The sequence below is a fragment of the Rhyacophila brunnea genome, unplaced genomic scaffold, assembly GCF_057557595.1.
Source record: "Rhyacophila brunnea isolate RB1 unplaced genomic scaffold, BYU_Rbru_1.0 scaffold_5, whole genome shotgun sequence".
NCBI lineage: Eukaryota > Metazoa > Arthropoda > Insecta > Trichoptera > Rhyacophilidae > Rhyacophila > Rhyacophila brunnea.
In genome coordinates this window covers 27,616,006-27,633,210 of record NW_028233170.1, presented here as the reverse complement: position 1 = coordinate 27,633,210, position 17,205 = coordinate 27,616,006, and the positions used below count along the sequence as shown (strand labels likewise).

Below are 17,205 nucleotides of genomic sequence, written 5' to 3'. Positions count from 1 at the left end.
AAGCGGGTAGCACAGCCGATATTATTTAAGTAATGTTTAAGCATACTAGGTACACATGTCCAGCATGGTCGCTGTTCACTTCCAATCCGCCAGTCGCTGATGACACGCTCAACGGTTACCGTCAATATGCCTCCAATTTAATAAAAACTAGAAGAAACTGTACAAATATAATATCGCCGTGTATTGTGAAATTATGTAAAAATATTTATATGAAGAAGAAAAGAGTCTATGGGACTAATTTCCATTCTCCTACTTCGGCCCCCCCCCCAATAATAAATCCTGGGTGCGCCACTGGTAGCAGAGCATAAACCTTTGGCAATGGAGCACCTGCATAACAAATTTTATTTTATTTTACATAAATGCTTAGTCCATAGACATTTTTACTATTCATTTCATTTACACTAATTTCCTTTAGTCTATGAAGCAATCTGTCAAATAATACAAAAACATTGGTTCGGACTTCGGTGTGTCAAATAATATGTTTTCACGTGGATTTTCTGAGGTTAGAATACATAATAGTTTCCTAATTATCTAATTCAGCTTATTTTTCATATTATACAATCCGTATGTGCCATGTTACGCTAAATATGCTCACTCGTATTTTAACAATGCTGCTCATTTTCGAAAGTTTTATTTTGTCACACATAACAGTCTTATGGGTGCAAGATACTTAATTTTTTGTTTTAGAGAGTGATGTACTTTATATATTATAATACCTAAATATTATTATTACATGTACATGATAGATTTAATCCATTTGGTGAGAGCTTTGAAATAACAAAATAACTTATATTTTAATATTTTGAAATTCTTAAAAAAAGATTAGGTATTTCTATTTAGATGTTAAATTCAAGATGTCTGCCTAACAACTTTTCGGGTCTTTTACTGGTTCTCCGCCACCGGCCGCTGTCATCTGTCAGTGAGCGTAGTGTTGCCAACCGAACTATAATTATAGTACATTTTGGTTCGCGTACTATTCGAAAAGTTACATTTTCGTCCGCGTACTATTAAAAAAGTATAGTACGTCAAAAATACCACAATTTTTAAAATTTTTATTAATTGAATTCGCCGGTTTGGTTAGGGGTGTGAAGCGAGGGACGGTGTATTATATAAATAATATAAGATCTCAGTGTGCGATATTAGTCTATGGACGTGATTTTGCGTTGTATACCTACTCTAAAAAACTAACGTGACAGTTAATGACGGCGGCCGTTGTTAGCATTTTTCGGTCGTAAGAGGTGTTATTATTAAGCAAGGCATCGGAATTTCTCGAATTCTCCGTGACAAACAAAAAACTTTCATTTTCTACACGTCCTATAATTTTTGCTGAAATACTATAATGGCTTGGACCGCGTACTATAATTCAATGACAAAAAGATAGCTAAAATTCAAAATGGCGACTGACAGATTACGATGACGGAGAACCAGTAAAAAGCACCAACTTTTCTAACAAAACTACAACACTTTCCTAACAAAAGCCTTTCTTTATCAGTACCTAAGTACTTATATAGTTGTTGTTTATTTAATATTTAGAATTAAACACCATGAGATTGAACACACCGCCGTCCTCAATCAACGGCGAGGATGAGTTGATGAATTCTGAGGAGATTGATGACGACGAACTGGTATATGTCGGAGATTTGGATGACGTTCTCGAAGCCGCTGACAATGATGAGAACAACGGTGACTCAGATTCCCTTGAAAGCGATGACCCCCCTGTGGACAATGCAGTCATAGTTTTCAATAAACACGTCGGTTCTGTGTTTTGTGGATCAATACACCCATTAGGAAAAATAGCTGTCACTGGTGGTGAAGATGATAAAGCTTATGTATGGGATATAGATTCTGGAAATGTTCTATTAGAATGCACCGACCACGAGGATTCAGTTATAATAGCGGCTTTTAGCCATGATGGCGTCTACTTAGCCACTGCAGATATGGTTGGAAGTGTTAAGGTTCGAAAGTGTGCTCTGAACTCTGAGGAGTCTTGGACGGTTGTTTGGGATTATCAAGCAGGTGACCTGTCTTGGGGACATTGGCATCCTGGTACAAGAGTGCTGTTGTGCGGAGCCACTGCAGGAGAAGTTTACGCTTGGAAAATTCCATCAGGAGACACCAAAGTCCTACAAGGCCATGGCCAGAAATCAGAATGTGGTAGTGTAAGTATAATCATTGGTTTTAATTGTACAACATGAACTTAAGAGGGATAATATTATGTTCACTGTGTTATTTAGTCCTCTATCTTGTCACTCAGCTAGGAGAGCTTGAAGTGTGAGGATGTCAGTTAAAACTGTATTTTTTCCGATACAAAATTTCCAATAGAAAGCTATTTTTTTGGAAAAACACATCCAGGGTCTCCCAACTGGTTATTGACAAGTTTATAGTTCTTTGAACGTTAACAATATAAGCAAACAATTTATTAAATACCTATTTATGTAATACGAATTTGCGATATCCAAATGAATAAAAAATATACTTTTTTTTGTAATCAACAATCAATTGTCACTACAATATTGTAAAACGTAATAATATTATCAGAATTAGTAAATCACAAAGAGTAGTTTATAGTTAATATTATTAAGATGGAGGTCATATTAACAGGCTTTTTTGAAGAGCGGTTGTTACTCACTCGCTCAGTCTGTCTTGCACCCACGGTAGCTGAGCTGATAGATTGGCAGTCTGCGAAGGCATGGGCCACAGGTTCGAATCTGCGGCTGGACAAATAAGTAAGCGTCTTGTTTTTCAATGTGTATGTTTAGTCCAATGCAAAGAACCATTCAACGATCGAAATGGACTGGAATGCACCGGTTCGTGAAATTCTCAAGACTACCGCTCTATCTCGCGGAAAAATGGCAATGGCAAAAAAAGTCAATCATTACATTAATTTACTTACATGTTTCTATAAAGTTTCATAAAGAAACTTGACATGCGTATACACCAGCTAATTCTACAAACAGCAATCAGATTTTGTTTTGTTACATAGTTTTTATGCGATTTTAATGTGACATATCGTCGTTGAAACTAGAAAATTGTGTAACTCCGTTTTAATCGAAAATTGACTTTGAATGCCATCTAGTGGCCGTTGATAATATCTATCCGTCTTGCAAATTTTGTAATTCCAGAAAAATTGTATCATTGTTAAATCATGGATGATTTCACTCCAAAACCATACATTTGTATAGGAAACCATAATGTTTTTTGTCTCTCCTGTAAAGTAGTGTTTTTGGAGTTACACAATTTTCTAGTTTCAACGACGATATTGTGTTTGATTAACGAGAGTTTTGTACCACTCCATAGGGTTTGCGTTTAGTATTGCAGGATTTGCCTTCCACCATCTTCAATGTCTGTGGATATTGAATGATATTATTGATTTAACTAATTAAACAATCAGAATTAATACACTTTAATTACAAATCAAAAACGTTCTGTGGGGTAGACAAACCATATACTATGTACTTATATTCGACAGATAAAGTAAGGAAAAATAATAATACCATTTTTGGCAGCATATTTCGTAATAGTTATTTTTTTCGCTTGTGGCGCTGAAAAAGATTCACACTCCAATCTTTAATAGTAGTGCGCATCAGATGTCTAAAGACTGTTATTGAATTTTTTCGTCTTAAGATAATTAGGTAGGTATATAACAAAAAACTCACACACTAATATTTTCAGACAATTATCGAGCGCTCCGGTTCATAAACTCTTCTATTTCGAACGCTGGAACCAATGGGTTGGACGGATTGTTAACAACGATTCCTCGTAAAACACCTCTTAATATTATAACCGCCACTCTTTGGATTCCCATGTACTCCGCTTTGGAGCAGTCATGATAATTTGGCTGTAATGTATTGTGAAGCCTTGGTCAATCACCTTTTATTATTTCTCAAGCCCTGCAAAATCACATATTTTCAATAAGTATGTGTTCTACCTACATAATTACTTAGTTTGGCATGGATAGACAGTTTGGTCTGACTGAAATTGACAATTTAACAGTGATTTGCTGATCGGGAACATATGCATTAAATTTTCTTATTTATTACGATTTTTTTTTTAAAGCTTTTGACTGATGGACGTAGATTAGCTGTTGGCTATGAAGATGGATCGTTGAAAATTTGGGACCTCAAATCAGCTGCTGTTATTCATCACATATCACCCGAGCACGCACACACTGCAGCTATTACAGCCATTGATACTTATCACGATAACAATCTTGTTGTTACCGGATCCTTGGATGGTAAGATACTCCATGTGGTCTTTAACAATACATTTTCTCCTTATTCATTTTTCCTTTAAAAGTGTTCAAATTATTCTTTGGTTGATTTCGATGTGTTGGTAACATTCCTTCTACAACTGTGAACCAATATGCTTTATGATGAAAGCTGGGTACGGACCGCATACACCACAGTGGCGTGTTTAGACGTGTTGCTTCAAAAATTATCAACATATAGTCAAACATGCACTTGAAATATTTACTTTATTAAATATACCTACACTTGAATTCACGGTAAGAATGATATGGCGCCAGGTTTTTTTTTTATAGATACCGTCATTTTAGAATTTCATTTTATTTGATTTTACTGATATAACTACATATTTGTTGTATTCTTCAAACGTAATCGAAATTTCCTCATTTTTATCAAGCATTGGCAGTATTAGTTTAGGTACTTGCGATAGATTAGTCATGGGCAAAAACGTCATTTTTGATTAGCGCATAGTGAAACAGATATAATGTTTAGTATTACCTCTCAAAGAAATAATAAAAAAAATATCGTTTGCCTTCTAACTCCAATGCAATAAACATACTTGCCTAACTAGGGGCCGTATGTATGATATTCCCAAATTCTTTGTAAGCTATTTAACCGATTTTCCATCATATAGCGTATAGCACTGTTTGTGACGTAAGCAATCTGACGTCACACGCCATTCAAAATGGCTGCTTCATCTGTCATTTTAATAATGCATTCATTACAACAAACGTTTGCTTGAGGCCTTTGTTCATTTTGTAGACTCTGTAAAACATTTGCGAACTTTAAAAACAGTTCCTAGTCGTGCTGTTTACAAAATAGGTACGAGGTACGGAGAGATAAGATGGATTTACGTAAGATTACGATAAAATATCTCCGCTAAACGACCGCAAAAATAGGTACCTACTGCTGTATCTGGCATTAAAATATGCAATTGGAAGCATTCTGCATTCTTCAAAATATTATGGTACCTACCTACCTAGTTAATTATTGTAAGATAACTGTAATAAACAAGGCACAACTCTCAAATACACTGGAAACATCAATAGTGTCATACGGTGATTGGTATAAATGATAATATTATACAGAGATCATTACATATTATTATCTAAATCCATTTGCATTTCTGTCATTTATTCTTATTCTGTTTTGACATCTCATAATTGAAGTGAAGTTACTCATAATAATATGTATGTATTCAGTATTGCCACCAAATGGAAATGTTTACTGGCAATACTTTATCCTTTCGTACTGTAGAATTATAAAATAAATGTGATAAAATAACTGATAAATTATTTAAAGTTCATAATAATTATTCATGTATAATTATTAAATTTATATGGTACCGTTCGCACACGTTCAGACAGATTTACAATGTCAAAATTTTAAATTAATGGTCGGGGAATGAAATTTTATAAGCTTGCAATTATTTGGACGCCATGACACATCATGACGTCACATTGTGACGTCGCTAACCAACAAATAACATTTGCACTTATGCATACAAACGAGCAGTATATAGGCTATAAAGTATTTGGGAATCTCATGCATATGACCCTAGGGGTTTTAATAACACTGCAATAAAAATGTGTAATTTAGACCTTTTTTTATGATTTATTGTTTGAAAATAGGGTGACCAACAATAATTATTACGCTAACGGTTAATCTTGTTTTATTTTTATAACTTTTTTCATAATCCTTAATATTAATATCTTTCATAAGAAATTACACAGGTAAAAATAAATTTTAAAGAACAGCACAAAAAAGAAAACAAAATTTATACAAAATTCTATTTAACCTTATCACTGCCAGCCAATTTTAATAGGTGGACACTTGTAGGCCAGCTATTTTCGGAATAATATAAATCCTTTAAAAATATGAAATTGGAACGGAATGATAAATATTTGTGAAAACTTACCAACACGACATGTTTATCGAGTTTGTCGTGAATATTTTCACACTAAAATGATAAATATTGTTTAGAAAATATACACAGAATGTTTATTCAGAAGTTATGACGTTTACAAGAACCCGCGAGTTAATTTGTCCGTGGCCTGAGGCGACATACATCCTTTGGCGAGTTAATTCGTCCGTAGCACGGATCAGGTAAAGTACAATTTTTGCTCCTAAGTGGACCGTATGAGATTTTCACTCCTACGAATATGGGCGTCCACAGAGATGGTTGTTAGACATTTAACCCTCCCGTTAGGTCCATTCAACGATCGAGCTAAGTTGTGTTAGTAACGCTGTCATTACCACAGAATTATATAATAGCTTATTGAAATAATTGGTGATGTAATTTCTGTATTTTACGGAGATAAAAAATAACATCGCAAGTTATTAATCCAAAAATAAGATGATGTGGTGTTATCACTCTAAAATGGATAAAAAAGTTAGACCTCCAATAGAGAAATAATTAACAAATTTTCTCATACTTTTGTGTGGTCACCCGAGTGACCATTTTTTTCAAACAAATTGTTACGCTTCTACACGGAACGTTAGAAAATCTTTCCAATATGCTCGGGTGGTTACCAGAGTGGTTATGTGCCCAGTCCTGTAGATAATATGTTAACATACAGGATTGATTTAGGGCTTAGGCTATATTGTATTCTAACAGCTCATCTAGAAAATTTAACCAATGTTAATTTATTGATTTATTCAATGTGAGAAAGTTCTGCAGATTGAATCAGTAATATTAAGAAGCGTATTAACATTATTATAATTTCTAATAGTCTATTGTCATTCCTGTTCAATTGCAGTATTTTGTTGTTATTGTTTTATAAATATAATTTTTATTTTTCATTGACATATAAAAAGGTCATCTTAATATTATTTTTCATTTTTTTGTTTAGGAAAAGCATTGTTGACTAAATCTGCTGTTGGGAAAAGTGTTGGAATATTAGATGCTGGATCTGAAATTGAATCAATATCATTTTGTAAAGATACCACTCTTGGATTTCTTGCTGTTGGTGAGTGTAGTAAATACTATTACTTTATAAAAATGATCACAAAAAATTAACATTGACAACCATACCCATTAAAAATAGATATTATGCAGGTATTTGACTATGTTTTACAACCATGATATTCAATTTAATATAGTTTACGAATTTTTAAGCATATTCTAATGCTGGCTTACTGATGGACGCATCATCTGAAGAATAAAAGGGGGCTCGTAAACGACTGTTCATAAACATCTGGGTCTACTTACACAGATTTCATTTTTAACAAAATTACCACATACATTGCATTAACCTTTCAGGGAGTACCTTTATTAGTACTGGTCATGCTATGGGGAGTGAGTTTTTTTTGCATGAATATTATTTTTTTTTTTATATCAAATCAGTGTAATATGAAGATAGAAATGTTTTAAAAATAGTAAAAAAAAAAAAATCACGTTTTAAAGGTTTTATCGTAAAAAAACCGGTTGCGTATTCCAGGTGTAACCAACCATAGATTGACACCAAAACATTCGAATTTTTTTCACAATAACTGTTTATAACTTAACACTATTATCAAACTTAAAATAAAATGGTGATTCGATAATGGCATTATTTGTCTAGTATATTGTTACGGATTTTTTTTAAACCAAGCTCATTAAAATAACGGTGGCCAGAAAAACATACATTTCTTCTTCCGCCGTCTTCACCCACTTTTTCATTTTCGACATCGCAGATGATTTCTGGGACGCAGCCGTGGCATAAATATTTGTTTCAGAAACTATTGTGTTGACAATATATTCCGTAAAAAAGAGCTGAAAAAGGTCCAGCTTAAGGTGATCCCCTTCTACATTTATATTCCCTTTTATACCGGACTGAAAATCACCAAAATCGTTAGGTGTTGGAGTGAAGGTTGAGTTATTCCAGGTCCTTGGTTCTTCCCGCCTGTATTTAGCACTTGGTTGGATGTCTGGATCCTCGTCATCAGAAGAAGAAGATTCATAAAATTCCATCGATATATCATCAATGTTCTTGATGTTCTCCTGTTCATTGTCACTGTTCATCAAAATTTCGTCAATGTCATTGCCTCTTTGGAAATCCATTTTAGGAATATAGATCGACACAAATACATCACGGCAATAAAAACACCACTAAGTCCCTATATCAAATGTCAACACAGAAAAACATCTAAAAATCGCGGAAAAAGTATGAGAAAACTCAATATAAAAACTTCCACACGCATTAAAATACCGTAAAACACAGTAAAACATCTAAAAATCGCGGAAAAAGTATTAGAAAACACAATATAAAAACTTCAATTCACAATAAAATATGGTTATAAACTTCGAAAAATCGCGATAAAAGTATAAAAACACAATATAAAAACTTGAGATCGCATTAAAATATCGTAAAACACAGTAAAACTTCTAAAAATCGCGGGAATAGTATGAGAAAACACAATATAAAAACTTCAAATCACAATAGAATACGGTTAAAAACTTCGAAAAATCGCGATAAAAATATTAAAACACAATACAAAAACTTCCAAACGCATTAAAATACCGTAAAACACGGTAAAACTTCTAAAAATCGCATGAAAAGTATGATAAATCGCGCGCGCGGAAATCGATTGTTTGCGATTTATGTACTTGTCCGAACTGGTAGGTATGACGTCATATTGATGTCACGTGACATACGAAAAAGTAGAATTCTGCAGTTTGTAAAGTTGAAATCTGTTTTGAAATGGTATAAAAATACACTCAAGTGTCCATAGATGGTGTTGCAATTCATACTTGAAGCATAGACACACCAATAAACCCATACTACTAGAAAACGTACATGTACGTCCATACTCCCGGAAAGGTTAAGGCTGTATATTGTAAATTCGTATTCATTCGTCAGCATTGTTGTCCTATTCTGATATAGGCAGGGTTTCATGGAATTTTAAAATATAACCAATACCACCATCTGCAATTTGTATTCATAGTTCAATGAAAACAAATAAGTAGGTATGAGTGACAATTTTAGTGTGCATTACTTATGTCGGATCTCCACAGTGTATCTCCACCCTTCGTCATTGATATGCGCTGTATCACAACATGCAAACTCGCTAATTAGATTGACCGGCCTGGTGCAATGTAATAAATCTTTCTATTGGTGTCGCAACGGAAACCTATGACAAAAAAACACCAAAATAAAAAAACATTTTATCCTTACATACATATTATTCAATAAAAAATCATTTTATGTATATGCTATCAATGTGTTAAAAATGCGACTTGATCTGTAGATACATAAAAAGCTATTTTTTGTCAATTTGCAGGTACTTTGGATGGCTCAGTCAGTATTTGGGATGTAGGAAGACAAACGGTGCGACATAAATGTTCTAATAGCGGAGATGATGATGCTACAGGCGTTACATCGTTATTGTGGATAAATAATTATCTGTTGGCCGCTTGTCTCAATGGAAGTGTCAGAGTTTATGAAGGAAAATCCGGAACATTAGTGGAAACTCTAACCGGACATAGAGCTGAAATATTAGATATATCTTATTCAATAGTTTCAAATACTCTTTTGACAACGTCAGAAGATGGGACTTCAAGAATATTCAAATTGGATTTACCTAAAAGTTGATAAGTCTTTCTGTTGAACTAATAAAGATATTTTTGAAAAGATTTTTTGTTTATTTAATTCCTTAATAACTTTACAATAGTGATCGTTGACAACAGCGTGCACATGAAATATGCAAAAAAGCAGATATAGAAAATGAATAAATAGTGTCCCACTTTATTAATTGTGAGCACATTTCTTTTAAGATTTCGAAAATTATAGCGCCTGTACACGTGTATGGATTTACTGGCAGCAATAGTGCGTATTTTAAACTATCCTGACAACTGTTTACATGTAAAAGTGCTGACTATCTTCAGACTTTAAGAGTAAGCGAGACGAGATATTGTCATTTTATGGTACTATTTGACAGGTCGTAAAATTCGGTTAACCGAGTTCGTTTTTTTGCCAGCAGGTTCGCCACTATCGTTCTACTGCGCAGGCGTAGATCGAAAAAATCCCAATTTTCGCATGAAAATTCAGAAGCTTCTGAACTTTTTTGATTCATGCATGCAATTTTGCAACTGCAGGATAATATATGTTTACACATATATTTTCTTGTTATGGCTGCGATAATACTTACTGTCAGCAATAAATCCATGCACGTGTAAACGGGGTATTAAGATGAAAGTTTATAAGCCATATAAGCTGTGCAAGTTTTATTTATATTATTCATGTAGTTTTTCAGTTATATCCAATGACATTAATATGGACGAATCATCTGGAAAAGAAAATGACACTCACTTTATTGTCGGGTCTGCCGAATGGCATAATCTGTTCTAACGCCATTACAATAAAGGTGATATTGCTATAAATTCCTGATGCTTTTTGTTGGGTCTGCCAAATGGTTTGGTTCGAACGGGTTCGCTCAAATGAACATTGACATTAGAAACACTGCTCTAACGCCATTACAATAACGATCATATTGCTATAAATTCCCGATGCGTGATATCGCATAATGGAAATTGCGTGACGTCTACCTATACATGCGAATTTACTTGCTAGCTACTGTATTGAGTGCGTCTTCCATTAATAATGTCATTGGTTATAACCGAACAAACAGACAAACACTGGTTGTATTATTAGTATAGGTAATGCATTGTCATTGCGGCTTCAAAACTAGTTATAGATTTTTTCAAAACTACAGGAGGCAAAAAATAATTAAAATTCGCAATGTTTTTTCCTTTCCTGAACATTTTTAGCTGGTTTTGAAGGCGATATGGAAGTTGCCAAAATCTATTTGAATTATTCATTATATCTAAATGCTTTCTTACAGCCGGCTGGCGGTGCTGACAATTTTGCAACAGTATAAATGAATACAAAAACGTTAAATTGCTGCCAAACCGTTCATCCTATTGCGATAAAACTTTGTCAACTTATTGCTTGCACTTCCGCGAAGAGTATAGGCTATGTCTTATATATAAAAATGAATGTCTGTCTGTCTGTCCGTCAGTTGTGCGCACGCCCGCGAAGGTTTCTGAATTAGTACAACCATCTTTTTCTTCTTCTATTCGTATGCGTTCCTATACCATTCATCCGATTACAATGAAATGTTGATCAAGTGTTGTGCTTACGCCCGCAAAGGTTTCTGAATTGATATAACCGTTTTCTTCTTCTTTTACTTCTATTCGTATGGTTCCTATACCATTCATCCGATTGCGACGAAACTTTCGTCAGTTGTGCGCACACCCGCGAAGGTTTCTAAATTAGAACAATTATCATCTTCATTCTATATTCTTATATTCGTATGGTTCCTGTACCATTCATCCGATTGCAGTGAAACTTTCTTCAATTGTTGTGCGCACACCCGTGAAGGTTTCTGAATTAATACAACCATCTTGTATGCATGTGCGTTCCTATACCATTCATCCAATTGCGATGAAATTTTCGTCAGTTGCTGTGCGCACACCCGCGAAGGTTTCTGAATTAGTACAACTATCTTCTTCTATTCTATCTTCTTCTATTTGTATGCGTTCCTATACCATTCATCCGATTGCACTGAAACTTTCGTCAGTTGTGCGCACACCCGTGAAGGTTTCTGAATTAGTACAACCATATTCTTCTTCTTCTATTTTATCTTCTATTTGTATGCGTTCCTATACCATTCATCCGATTGCAGTGAAAGTTTCTTCAGTTGTTGTGCGCACACCCGTGAAGGTTTCTGAATTAGTACAACTATCTTCTTCTTTTATTCTATCTTTTTCTATTTGTATCCGTTTCTATACCACTCATTAGATTGCAGTGAAACTTTGGTGACTCGTTGTGCGCACGCCCGCAAAGGTATCTGAATTAGTACAACCATCATTCAGAAACCTTCGCGGGTGTGAGCACAGCAACTGACGAAAGTTTTATCGCAATCGGATGAATGGTATAGCAATGCATACGAATAGAAGAAGAAGAAGATGGTTGTACTAATTCAGAAACCTTCGTGGGTGTGAGCACAGCAACCGACGAAAGTTTTATCGCAATCGGATGAATGGTATAGCAATGCATACGAATAGAAGAAGAAGAAGATGGTTGTGCTAATTCAGAAACCTTCGCGGGCGTGCGCACAACAACTCACCAAAGTTTCATCGCAATCGGATTAATGGTATAGGAACGCATACGAATAGAAGAAGATGGTTGTACTAATTCAAAAATCTTTGCGGGTGTGCGCATAACAACTGACGAAAGTTTCATCGCAATCGGATGAATGGTATAGGAACCATACAAATAAAAGAAGATAGAATGAAGAAGAAGATGATTTTTTTAATTCAGAAACCTTGGCAGGTGTGCACACAGTAACTCACCAAAGTTTTATCGTAATCGGATGAATGGTATAGGTATAGTGTACATATAATTATTTATATTCTAGTTAGTGGCTACTTTATATTTTGTTATTATGCATTTTTAAATATTTGTATAGAAAATAATAAGTTGGTAAAACCGGTCCTGATAATTAATAAAATATGTGAAAAAAGTATTAAGTCAATATGTTCATATTTAACGTTTTCAATGGTAAACTGTAATTATTTTAAATCAAGTAATTTTATAATCATCAATAGAGACAGTATGTCGAGACACCACTGTATTATTGTACAAATAACACGCAGAAATTGTCAATATTCATTTACCGTTTTTGGCGTTCGATATTGACTTCCCATATTTATTTTCTTTGTAAACGCTTCCTTGACTCATTGGGCTTACGTTTCGACACATTAATCAGTTCAACATTCATTATAAATATTGAAAAATACTATTAACCTACAGAGCAGCGATCAACACGAAGTCACTTTAATTTTGTTCAGGCTGACATATTGAAATCCGTATCACATGACCATCAGAGCAGCCGCTGATTGGCTTATTCATTTTAGGGGGATTTGAAATTCACACGCCAACTGTTTTAGGGGGTTTTCAAATTAAGCCTAATTTTTATTAATACATATTGACGGTTTTAGGCCTTTTTTGAAACTATAACTTTGTCCAACATATAGTGGACAAAAACATATATCTAACTCAAAATTATATGAAAACCGTTTTAGGGGAAGGTAGGTTTTGAAACTAGGCGCTTCATATACATATTCTTGGTCTGGATTAGAGTTTGGAGAGATTGAGAGAGAGAGGATTCAGATGGTAAATCTCAAATTTTTATATTTTCTACAAAGCAAGCCACTATTGCAGTGATATTCAAAATGGTAGCAATTTCCAAGGATGCCATGGGCTGTGCCAGAGAAATAATAAGAACACAAAAAAACTGCATAGGTACCTCGATTGACTCAGACAAAAAATTTCATGTCTGATTCTGACAGGGACACTTTCAATACCTATTGACAGTTCGATAAAGCTAAAAATGTTCTTGAGTCTCATTTTGAAGTGAAAATTTTCATTTGTTTTTAGGATCCTTTGAAAGAATATTTGTGGCAATAAGTTAGGCAAACAGGTTATGACAAAAGAAACTAATCTAGAATGGCAGAATTAATGTTTCTGAGCCCTGGATTTGACATTATCATAATATCAAAACAAATATTTACTTAAAAGTGCACACACAAGAACAATTACTTTTACTAACATACATTTCTCAATTAGACTGACCAACCAGCAACCTTCTTTTCATATTCATAGGTGGTGTCTCAAATTACATTGGATACAAATTTTCCCTATTACATTCTAATCTAATCTAATAAGTGTTATGGAGACAAAAGAAAACAATATTGACTTGAAATTTGATATTTGCTAATATGTATTCTTATTACTTCCATTAGTGATATGAAATTGATATTGTAATAAAAGTTATCTGGTTAATGAATTTAAAATTTATAACAAGAAGTAAGGTTCAAATTCTATGGACATAAAACTTAATGTGAGATAAATGGAAAAATAAAGTGAATTACTCTAAGGCATAAAGTCCACTAAAGCACGCTTGCTGGGCGCTCGCGCATTTTCTATGTGAATCATCGAAAATACAACGTAATCAAATACGCCAGCGCACACTGGACTTGACGACGCATTGTGCCCGCCTGCCCCATGAGTCATCGTTTTTTGGCTTCTCGGCGATACGAATTAACGAAAATACAACGTAGTCCATTCACTGAACACGGCAAGCAAAATCACGCTCCTCGAAGCGTCGTCGATAAGACGGGCGAGAAGCCATTATTTAAGAACAGTGAACTCTTTGTTTCATTATTGCGTGTCCGATATTAATTACAAGCCCTGAGAAATTTAATAATATTTTTATTGCTTTGTTATGAGAGACGCTGATAATAATAATTATTTTGTGCTCCTTGAGCCTCTTATTACATAGGTGAAGGGTAATGCGCGGGTGGGAGGGGGCCTACTCAGTAGTGAGCGCACCGAACGTTTTTTTGGTGGGCTTTATGCCTATAACTCTTCCACAGGTGAAGCTTATAAAAGACTTTATGAGGAGTGGTTTTTGGCAGTGGCAATGTTTTTCAAAAGTGGTTTTATTCATATAAACAGCTAGTAATTACAAGAATTACATATTAATAAAATTCTTACCTGCTTGAACTCATTATCTATAAATATACCTACTTATTTAGTGGGAAGTAGATATTTTATAGGTAGGTAGTCTTTATTATTTAAGTTGTTGACCGCGGAGCATTTAATAACTATTTAATTACTGCATTTAAATAACATGCTAATTGTATCGAATGGCCAAATAATAAGGGCACAAACGGGTGTGCCGTCCACGTGGAAAGGATTAACTATAGCAGAGTCAAATGATAAAAAAGAAATACACTTGTCTGATTTCCTAACATTATTCCAATAAAAAACAAAATCAACTGGAGCAACTTATTTTTGAAATAACTAACGACGACAAATAATTTGTAGAATTTAATATTATTGTTAAAAAAATAAAGCAAAAGAAGCTGGGTACATTTTTAAAACATACCTATCCATTTACCTAGAAAAGGCTATAACAAAATCAGTCAAAAGTCACTGTACCTATTGGGATTGTACACTATAGATCAGGCGTGCACACAGAAAATTGACATGGGGGGGTCCATTTAAAAAAATATCTAATAATTTCTTCCTCTTCTTGGTCATTACCTCGTGGCTGACGATCGTGACCACCCTGAAATGCAGTCATCTTCTAAGCCAAATAACTCTAGAATGCGTCTCAGACATATTGTCGAGAGCCATTCCTTTATCTGGAGTCTTTGGGTAATTGATTGGTTCGTCCTGGGACTCTGTCATTGGCGCCAATACCACATTTCGAAGGCATCCACTGCCTTCTGCTCTCTTGGCCTCAGGGTCCATGACTTGACACTGTACAAAAATATAAAGAACACTAATTTATACTAGCATCATTCATGGCAATTGAAAGTACTCGATAATTTCGTATAATAGTGGATGCAATCGCATTTTTCACAATCTGTGTGCAGCTTCTTATTCTGCTTCGCATCCACCTTTTCCACTAATGAAATGGTCGATCTCAAATATACAAATTCCATGATAATTTATTATGGGTTTTTTTTAAGGTGGTGGGAGTTGGGAGGATTTTCCGATTTCCGCACTTTCCTGCCTAACAATAATAGCTTCTGGTCACTTCGCAGATCCCACACTTTTCTGGGTACATTTTGCACATTGTGTCTTAGCTATGAATACCTGGGCTGCTGCTATACCTACAGTGCTCACCTATCGTTTGATTATCAAGTGCGCCTGACGTAACGGTCATAGTTACTAGTGTCGTTAAGCTATCATCCATATGTGTTGTCCTCGTTGTTGTCTGTTAGACATGCTGCATCAAAATATTAAAAGCAAATATTGGATGTCCCTGATGGTTGCACTAATTCATAAGTGCGGCCCCATTGAGAAGATTCAACAGCCCCAAATCATGGGCTAGAATATACAGTAATGCCTCTAGACAAAGTGCCGCCTGCAGATTTAGAATGCCGTTTAATTGTAGTTTTAAATTATCTGCTTATTTATTAGGTACCTATTTATTTACCTATCTTATTATTTAATAAACACAAATCATCTACTTAGCATTGAAGTATTTCCACTTTCAAAAAGCAGTGATTTTAGGTATGTGGAGGGCTGTGACGATGACAGGTTTGTAGGCACCGTTGTGAAAGTTTTGCCTGTGCGATAAACCACCATTACAATTTATGTATTACAGTGGGTATTACAATACAACAATAATTTTGTTATGTTGTCAGGATTTTTATGCTTCAATTATTTTTTCAACTAAGATGTCAATAGTTTCTAACAAATCGACTACATCGTCTACTTCATGGAAACCCCCCCACTGTTAATAAAAGTTGTAATATTTTTAAGTATTTGTTTCTTCATTCGCCACCATTTATAATTTTCCACCCTTAAGCAACGCATGACCTGCCCACCCTACCCCTACGGAACGTCACTCAATATGAGTTGCATGGCCTCGGTTAGTAATCAGTTACTTTCATAAAAAATCCTTCCATGATTTTTAAAGAGAGTTCTTGTTTACTTGTGATTTTTTTTTTTAAATACATAGGTAGGTACATAATTGTGATTTAAAAAAATAAAGGGTTGTATTTTATTGTAACAAAGGTTTTTTCAAAATAAATGTAGTACTTAATTTATTTTGAAATAACTAGGTACCTATCTGATTTTCCATTTTTGTTTTTTAATTTCATTTGGTTTATTTCGGCTGTGTATTTCAGGTACCTAGCAAAGTGAGATTAAAAATATTATTTTTTAAATTTGTGTAACACAAAATAAAATTAATCCCGAAGGATGTGGAGGCGGAAATATCCGACGATAAACAGATTAGTTTTAGTTGTTAACAAAAATGAGTAACAGAACAATGTCCTGCGCTTCAACCACCCACATCTATGATACGCGAATGAGATGTCTATAGTAACTTATTACCTTGCGGAGTGCTTATAGCCGTGTCCGTTCGTTTGTTTCGTACATTTTTTGCTTTCATAGTT

The 17,205-nt window shown here is 34.4% G+C and overlaps 1 protein-coding gene across 1 annotated transcript; it reads left to right on the top strand.

Annotated features, from left to right (window-relative positions):
* The first annotated feature begins 413 nt into the window (after window positions 1-413).
* On the top strand, window positions 414-9,859 carry LOC147066245 (angio-associated migratory cell protein). The gene is made up of 5 exons (XM_085955895.1): window positions 414-502; window positions 1,534-2,159; window positions 4,057-4,234; window positions 7,097-7,213; window positions 9,507-9,859. The coding sequence occupies exons 2-5, from the start codon at window positions 1,545-1,547 to the stop codon at window positions 9,815-9,817; spliced, it is 1,221 nt and encodes a 406-aa protein (XP_085812021.1). The 5' UTR covers window positions 414-502; window positions 1,534-1,544; the 3' UTR covers window positions 9,818-9,859.
* Window positions 9,860-17,205: the final 7,346 nt, after the last annotated feature.